Below are 9331 nucleotides of genomic sequence, written 5' to 3'. Positions count from 1 at the left end.
AGAAGATTGCTTTTATTTCTAAGAAAATTCGATATGTTATGAATTAGTTTTGGTCCATGTAAAACATCAATATCTCTCAATTCTGCCAGCTTCTAATTTTTGTGTGGCATCAAGTTAGTCATTAGCAATTTTGTTTTCTTTGTCAGTAGGACTAGGGTGGCATGTGATCAAGTCAGTTATGTAAGTGAGCATTTACTGTCATGTCTTTTGCTTAGCTAGTTCTTAATAAACATTAGTTATCATTGGTATCTCATTAGTTTAATTAGTGATGGAGTCTTTAGCCTTATTCTGTTCCTTCTTGTGTTTTTTCTTAGTTTCTGTTCTATGTAATTGTGTCTCGCCTTCCAAGAATTCTATCTTATGGTATCCTCTGATATTCTCTTGCCTTTTTCCCTCAATGATTACTGTCCAGGCTATTGCATATAGATGGGCTCCCAAAATGAATTTATATTATTGACTTGGGTGCTTACACTCCGGCCAGGAATCCCTGATTTTCTAGATAGTGGCAGCTTTGAGTAAGTGGGATGTTTCCCTAAGAAGTTAAAGCAGTGACAGTGTGCTCCTGTTTAATTCCTATTTTTTTACCCTCTTTAAAATTTTTATTTTTTGTTTTTTTCTGTCTTAATGTAAATTTCCTGTTCTGTTAATCAAATGAAGACAAAATCTCCTCTATCAGCAATAAGCCACCTAATAAATGATAAAGGGAAATGAATCATTGTTTCTTGAGATCTAAGTTGAACTTTTAGAGGCTTTAAGACATTCTCAGACAAGCTCAAGATTTTGGATTTCACCTGTTTTCTAGTCATAAGCTTTCTCTTTAGTTTCTTCTAAATTTTTTGTCATTTGAAATGGGAAGGTTGAAATGATACTCTTGCTGGAGCATGATCCCAGAAAACTGCCAAAGAAAAGTAAACATATTTCTTCAGTCACTAGATGATGGCCAGTAATCCATAGCTTATTAACATTATAAAGTTCTACCTTACTGAGTTACATTAAATTGAACTAAAAAGGGCCTGGGGATTTAGCTCAGTGGCATAAGCGCCTGCCTTGTAAGCAGGCAGTCAGGAGTTGGATCCCTGATACCGATAAAAACAAAAAAGGCAAAGAAAAAAAAATTGAACTAAAAATACATTGCAGAATTTCATTAAAGAGCTATGAGTATCTTGGACTTCTGATTTGGATCAAGATGAAATAACATCTTGGCCTTAATTATCCATTTGGATATATTCTCCTACCTAAAGCAGCTAACATGTATGAAGCAATGGAACTCAAGATGCTGAATACCAGACAGTGAAGGACATTGACCCCTAAAAGTAAGAAATAAACAAGACGAACCTTTCTACTGCTGTAGTGTATGTTCAGAGAATGTTGCCAAGCCTTGGCACAGGTAGAGTGAGCCCAAGTGTAGCCCCTGCTCTCCAGACCTGAAGAGATGGAGTTACAGATCAAGAGAGGCAAAGAAGACAGAGCAGTAAATAGGATTATGCTTGCGTGAGAGAGGGGACTGCGGGGACACACAGAGGGCACCCCTCAGGTATTCAGCTGAAGACTAGTCAGTGCAAGAAAGAAAACTACCCAAACATGGGGAAAGACTCCTCTGAAAAAGGTAGCGAAGTAGTATTGTAGTTCACACAGTGGTGAGCATCGTGCCACTTTCAACAGTCGGAACGGAAAATCTTGTAATTCATTGTTACTGGTGTTAAGTACCAATAAGGGTCTTGCCTCAATGGTAGGCTAAAAAAATTGAATTGTATTACATAACTGGACACTGTTAAAGGTCAAAATTTTTGTAGAAATATGCAAATATCAACCACCTAAAAAATAAAATTCACAAATTTAGTAGAATTAAAGAAGCAGGAAAATAAAACCCTTAATGTGGAAATCAATCAGTTGAAAATCAAAATGACAGAAATGATACAATGCATTATAACATCATTCAAACTGTTGGTATAACTGTATTTTATATGTTCAAGAAGTTAAGAGGACAGATTAAGAATGTTTTATAAAGACATAAACGAGAGGATAAAGGACTCAGATTGAATTTATAGACACTAAAACTAAATTATCTGAGACTTAAATAATACCTCATCTGAGACTACCATAGATTAGTCATTTTAGAAAAGAAAAAATGGTGAATTTGAACATACAGCTATATACAGTTAAAATAAAAAAGATGGAAATAAAATAGATTCTAGAAATGTGGGATAATTTGCAAGTCACTAAGTAAAAAGGAGGCAGGTTACAGAAAATACATGTTTTAAAATATTGTTTATTTTTTCTGTTAGACAAAATTGTAAACACAGATCCAATAAAATAACCAAAGTCCTAATTTAGGGTATGCAAAACACACAAACCCACACACACACTCACACACACCACAAAGCACATTACAATAAAATTTAAACTAGTGGTAAGGAAAATTTTAAAACAATTAGAGAAAAATAATACATGACATACAAAGGGGCACAGATAAGTTTGATAATGGATGTTTCATTGTGTTCAGAAATCACACAAATGCAGTAGCGTCTTTATATTACTCAAGAAGACATTATTGCATGCAAGTGAAACATGATCAACTCAATTCTGAACTTTTTTCAACCAATGAAAATGTCATTGGCAAGTGAAAACAACCTTTTGCAGATGCACAAAATCTGAGGGAATTCATCACCACTTGACCTGAACTACAATAAATATATTAAAGAAGTCCTTGAACCATAAAGATGATTCTAGACAGAAATTTCCACTTAAACAAAGCATTGTAGAGTTATAAAACTTCTACCTACACAGATGAGTATGAGGACACTTTTTAGTATTATTTTAATCTAGATATTTGATTACTTTCAGGAAACAATAACTATATGTAAAGTATAAAATCCACAGCAAAAAGAAATACAAACACAACATTTAAAGGTTTACATATCAAACTAATGTCATTTGAATATAGACTGTAATCATAGTAAAGATATATTTTGTAAACTTTCATCAGTCTTTCTTTCTGAAAGGCAAAAAATAATAGACTTTTAAAAAAATAAGTTTGGAAAGCAATTTTGGTGTATTTTTTAAGAATTTAAATTGCATGCATATTTTGGTATAACTCTTGATCTTCAGAAATTTATCCAAAGACACAATATGAGCACCTTTTAATACAGAAATTCATTTTTTGTCATTGAATCTTAAGAAGAAATCAGACAAATATACACATGGAGAATCATTCCCATTACAGCATATTTGTAAATAAAACAAATTGTAAATAAGTTTAATATCTTTCAACATTATTTAAATATATTCTGATTTAGTTAACAATGAAATGTCATCCAGACATTAAAACTATGACATATTTTGATATAGCTGAAGAAGTATAAATAATCACACAATATATTGTTAAAGAAAATTTAAATTATATGTATAAAGAAATGTATCATAGATCTGCCCAGTAAAATAACTACAAGTACTTTTAGATAGTAGTAGCTTGTAGTAACTATATCTGGGTATGGAATTTCTAAGTTCTCTTCAGTTGCAAAAAAAGCTGGATTAATTTTATAGTGATTTTAAAACTAGTTAAGCAATTTTCATTTGGATAAAATATTTCTTAAGAAAATTATGCCACTTCTCTTAATGTATTTTAGTAAATTCTACATCTTTCAATCAGAAATTTCTTATAATGATGATGTGTTTCCATCGGTAAATTAGGAAGGAATTTTTTAGAAATCATTGGTTTTATTTTTTCTTTCAATATATTGAATATATTATTACAGAATATATTACAGAACATATTATATAATATATTACAGAATATATTATTTTTTAAATTTATCTTTCTACTACATATTATTGTAAAGTTCTGATTTTTTTTATAAAGCTTAACTTGCAAATTGGATTTTATTTTGCATTTACTATTTTGGTGCTTTTTAGATGAATTCATTAAACTAATTTTAATGGCATTACTTTTAGTGTGTATGGATGCTGTCTTTCAATAAGAGGTCAGACACCATCACACCAACACATGATCAGATCATCATCCTGCCAGGTTATTCTGTGTCACGTGGGGACCTTACTTTTTCAGTAATAGTCTCTCATAACAGCATTATCACAGAGCTAGACCATAGTCCTGCTAGTCCATAGTTTCTCTCTTGGCACGAATCAGCCCAAAGAGTCTGATGGGGTCATCATGAATGCTTTCCTCTATCGCTTGGCTTTCCGGTGAGAAACTCTCTACCAAATTGGTTTTAGCCGTGTTGGCATTCACTGCATACAGCACCTCATCTCTGTCCTTGTCTGAAGATTGAGGATTCTGTTTCCTGGGTTTTCTGCGCTTCCCCTTGAAGCTATGATCAAGTGAGGCATAGCACATCTGCGCTTCCGCTGTGACCTGAAAGAAAGGTCTGTTAATTTTTCACTGTTGCCCTGTTCCATAACTTTGGTGACTTCTAGAAATTTCCATGGCTTATGAAAATTATAGAAATTGTTTTCTGGTTTCAGCTGTCTTGTTTCATCAAATTTGTCAGAAGGAAGATGAAATGCAAACTGATAATCAACTTAGGTCTATGGCACCTTACTACCCCAGGACTCAATTCACAGCGCTCAGCCATCAGAGGCTGCAGCAGCCATCATCTAAGGATCCCAAAAGACTGCTCAGGCTGGTACAGATATTGGCATAATCCATGTGGTGCTGGTTTTTCAGGCATGCAAGATACAAGAGTTACGGGGTCATGGATGCTTCTACCCTGATTTCAGAAGGTCTTGGTGAGAAGACGTTATGCCCCCGAGAGAGCAATCTGTGAAGCTGTGAGGGTGAGAGAAACGTCTTAGGCAACGAGCAAAATGACCCCAAGGCAGAAGTTCATGAAGTTTGCAATCAGTAACATCATAGGAGTGGGGTTGCCCAAGCCCTTGGAGCACATATCTCAGCACAGATTGCCCTTGGTGTTAGACGTGGGACTACAGAATTCAGTGTCTGCTCTGCTAGATTTTAGTCCTGCTCTTGCTCCGTTACATTCTATCCCCGTTTCTTATTTTTGGAAGGGGAATGCTTATGCTGTGCCACTGTGTGTTGACAGTCTTTAATTTTCTATTTGTTTTTTACAGGGACTCACAGCTAAGCATATGCTTTGAGTCTCAGAGGAAGCTTTGGACTAACATTTGGCAATGCTGGACCTGGTAAGACCTTAGCAACTCTTAGAGATGGGCTAAACATATTTTTTTTTATAAAGAGATAAATATGAGCCCTGAGGAGGTCAGGTTTGAAAGAGTGTAGTTTAGATAGAAAAATGTCCACCAAAAGCCTCGTTTGTTCAGAAATGGGGTTTGGGAGAGGTTACTGGATAATGGGGATGTTATCCTCACCTGTGGATTAATTCACTGATAAATCCAGAACAGAATGAATTGTCAGAAGGTGGGGCCAAGTTGGCAGAAGCAGGTTACTGGGGTTGTGACCTGGAAGCAATATCTCCCTGCTTGACTCCTCCCTTCCCTCTCTGGTTGTTGGATGCAATAAGAGAAACAGCTTTCCTCCGCCTGACCCTTCCTCAGGGCCCTTCCTGCCTTGAAGCCAGCCCACGATAGCCAAAATAAACTTCTCCTTTAAATTGTCAGTATTAGGCATTGTGTCTCAGTGATGAAAAACTGACAAGGGAAATTGCACATACCTTTGATCCCAGCACTCTGGGAGGCTAAGGCAAGAAAACCATAAATCTAAGTCCAACCTGATCAATTTAGCAACCTAATAAAATCCTGTCTCAAAATTTAAAAATAAAGATATCTTAAGTCGTAACTCAGTGAGAAGACCCTGGGTTCAGTCTCCTCTATTGCAAAACAAATTCATTGATTGACTGACAGATAGATAGATGGATGGATAGACAGACAGATAGGTAAGTTTTAGACTGACTCTAACTTTCCTCCATCTTTAACTTTACAAACAGACCAAAACAAACAAAGAAATGTTAGCCAAGTTTGAAAGACACTGAAACATAAAGGCTCTTTTTTATGGTTTGTCCAGGCTTTATTCTATCATTTTTCCTTTGATAAATTCTCCCCTTTGGTGAAGTCTTCTTATGTAGCCCTGGAAAGACTGGCAATTAATAGTGCTCTACCTGACACCCAGCAAAAAACATAAGCACGTGACATAAGCTGGACCAAGCACCAGCTGCCTCCCAACCCTCTGGAAACAGAAAGTGGCTCAGGGATGACCATGTGACTTCACCAGAGCCAATTAGATGACAGCTTTAGCATACATAATAAGTATGATGTGTATTGTTTTCAAGGACATAATAGGCATTTTTTTCCTGGAGTTGAAAAGAAAAATAATCAGGGGCTTCCCAAATCAATTACTAAACCTCACGGATAGTGCCTGGAGTCTGATACTAGAATATTGATACTAGAATATTAAGAATGAAGGCAGCAAATTCATGAGAAGAAATGGAGAGCATCTCCAGACTCAATCAGCTCAGAAACAAGGTGCACCCTTAGATTTCTGTTTCAGTTATGGGAGGAAATAGTTTTGCTTATTCTAAACTAGCTTAGATTTGGTTTCTGTGTGTATTAGAAAGCATTCCAAATAATAAACATCTGGCCAACCCTTGATCAACTTGATCAAATACTGCAGAATTAAAAGATGTGGGCTCTGAGGAAGGACCACAAGTCACACATTTAGGAGTCACTTGAGCTTTCTGTAGTGCTGTCATGGGACACACAGAGCCCGGAGGAAAAAGCAGTGTATCTATGGAAAGAAATGGAAGCCGCAGAGGTCAGTGAGAATCAGAAATCAGAGGGAAAAGTGGGTTGAAGGTAAAGGGTATTTTTATGTTTTGGATTAAAAAATTGAGCTTCATACATATAGCTCGGCAAATAGTAATGACTCACATAATGAAAAACAGAAAATAAAAAGAAATTCAACGATTGAAGGTATAGGATCCTGAAAAAATTAGGAGAAATTATTAAAAGTGTAAGCAAGTATTTGACTTTGGAAAAGAGAGAGGCTCTCTCTGAGGTAGAAAGAAAGAGATTGTTTAGATATTTGGATATAAAGATAAAAAGAGCAAGTTCACAACTAAGCTCTTGAATTTTGCATAGTAAGCCCTCTTGTGGACTTATTTTATTTCTAGGTTTCCTGATTAACTCTTCCTCATTGATAGTAGACTGAAAAACTGAAATTACAGTCTCTGAACCCTACACATCATTTTCAAAGACTAAAGAGATTATTTACTTTTTTAAACACTTTCACCCATAGCTTTGTGAGTAATATTATAGATTCCTTATGCTTTTGTGTTGGACCAAAGTTACTAAGTATTATAGCAACAAGGTGAGTAGATCATGATTATTCTAATAAAACTGAACTGAGCATATATAAAGAGATTACTTCTAATACATAAAATTAAATTTATAAGAAGAATGTAATAGAATGAAAACTAATTTTCTGAGTAGTATCAGATCTTTGAATATATAATTTATAAAAGAACAGGCTTAAAGACATTATAAGGCTTTGCATAATTTCCACTTGAGTAAAAACCAAATGCAGTTCCAAAAAAGCTGGTCTGTAAAATTTCTGTGTACTGAGTAGAAATTTTTATTCAGAATTGTCAGTTGCAGTTAAAGTGTTGTGAATCTCTGCAATTTACATGGTGTGGTTCTTTGTTAACTTTTTTTTTTTCAGAGAAGTTTTCCCTTTTTGCATGGGTTTAGCAAATCATAGTGTACCATGAAGATTTTCATATTTTTCATCTAAATATATTTTGCAATTAATTGAATATCAGGTGACATATTAGGTAAATTTATAGTTCTCTCAAACCTCTTTATATCTTGGTTTCTTAACAATTTCAAGAAATCTGATTTCTTAGAGGATTCATGTACAGAAAAATTTCAAAAGTATTTTAATGGGAAGTTTCCCAGACGTAACCCATTTCAGATGACAGAATGTTTTCTATGAGATCTAAGTTTGGGTTCTTTCCCCTTACTTAGTACTCCAGTGGTATAGACAAGATTTTTGTCTTTCATTCCATATCTAAAATGGGAAAAATAATGTTGCCTCCCTCACAGAAATATAAGGAGATAATGCTTGGGAAGCACCCAATATGAAGCTGACACTGACCAACTGCTTAAGAAATGCTGTCCCTAATACTATTGCTTAGCAGCAGTGAGCATATAATTAAGGGGCCCGCTTGGGAAAGAAGAAAGACTATTTCAACTCCGATTTATGGCATCCCAGGAGCACATGAGCCAGGAATTTTGAACTGTATTTAATGAAATAGCATTACGATCGATGAAGTTGAACTGATTATGGCAGGCAAAAGAGAAACTTTCCATTCTTGGGTTTTCATATTTCTGCTTAGTTGTTTGTCCTGCCTGTCCTCACAAAAGGTGCATGCATATTTCACAATTTTATATCACAAGAGCTCAGCTGTAGAACTTGTATTAAAATTTATATGCATTTGCCTTTTAGAATAGAGCTACGATATTTTATATTCAGTTACATTATAACAAATCTTTCTCCTTCTCCCTCTCTCTGTCTCTCAACCTGTTTGTGAGCGTTACACATGTCACATATTAAGAAAAAGCTTAATTGATTATTTAAGAATAACCAAGCTTTTGCCCTCAAATTTCTTGCCCTTTTATTGATATATAACTTTGACTCTACATGTAATTTGAGTTGTGTTTACTGCTCTTTGAAATTCCCTATAAAGATCAGGTCCTAGAACTTGACTTTTTTAGGCTACAATATTTCTAACAGTTTACTTCAAATGTATATCAAAATGTACCATTCCTACACTCTGGAAATATACCCATGTACTTCAACATAGACCGAATTGGAGCTTTGGTATAGAAATCGAAACTCACCTGTGTAGAGGAAGCGACTTCTTGCGCATTATTGACAGATCTTTCTGGTCGGGCTTTCATTTGTTCATAGCAGTCTTCATCTATTGGGTCTGGAGATTTGTAAACATTGTGATTTACAATGGAAAAGTAAAAAACTTAGGCATGTTCCAAATAATGTGTAGTTCTAAGAATCCCTTATGACCATGTAACTAATCTTTTTGGTAGAGAAATTGATGAGGTTATGGAAAAATGAACTGTTACCTTCAGATTTGACACTGAAATCTTTTGTTCCACGGGATTAATAAGACAAAAAGAAGACTTTAGAATAAAGACTAAAGCATACTAAGTTTTTTATGCTTTTACGGGGTATAATAGTCTCATTTTAAACTTCCATTTAGAGCCCCCGAGTTACATGATATCTGTGTTCTTTGCTTTAGGTATGATAGCAAACAGTGCGTGGTGACATAAAGCACAATGTTAATATAACAGTGGTAACAACTTCATAATTTCTATGACTAAAAAG

At 34.9% G+C, this 9331-nt stretch overlaps 1 protein-coding gene across 2 annotated transcripts in view; it reads right to left on the bottom strand.

Annotated features, from left to right (window-relative positions):
- Nucleotides 1-2249: 2249 nt before the first annotated feature.
- Nucleotides 2250-9331, bottom strand: part of LOC100729996 (T-cell receptor-associated transmembrane adapter 1) — a 33669-nt gene continuing 26587 nt past the window's right edge. For both annotated transcript variants that reach the window (XM_063224919.1, XM_023564842.2), the window contains 2 exons: nt 8830-8918; nt 2250-4369 (listed from right to left, as the gene is read on the bottom strand). In XM_063224919.1, coding sequence (XP_063080989.1) covers nt 4112-4369; nt 8830-8918 — 347 coding nt within the window. In that variant the 3' untranslated portion in view covers nt 2250-4111. The remainder of the gene's footprint in view (nt 4370-8829; nt 8919-9331) is intronic.

The sequence above is a fragment of the Cavia porcellus genome, unplaced genomic scaffold, assembly GCF_034190915.1.
Source record: "Cavia porcellus strain 051 isolate PalLab524CR breed Dunkin Hartley unplaced genomic scaffold, mCavPor4.1 scaffold_15, whole genome shotgun sequence".
Classification (NCBI taxonomy): domain Eukaryota; kingdom Metazoa; phylum Chordata; class Mammalia; order Rodentia; family Caviidae; genus Cavia; species Cavia porcellus.
This window is presented reverse-complemented; position numbering and strand designations above follow the sequence as displayed.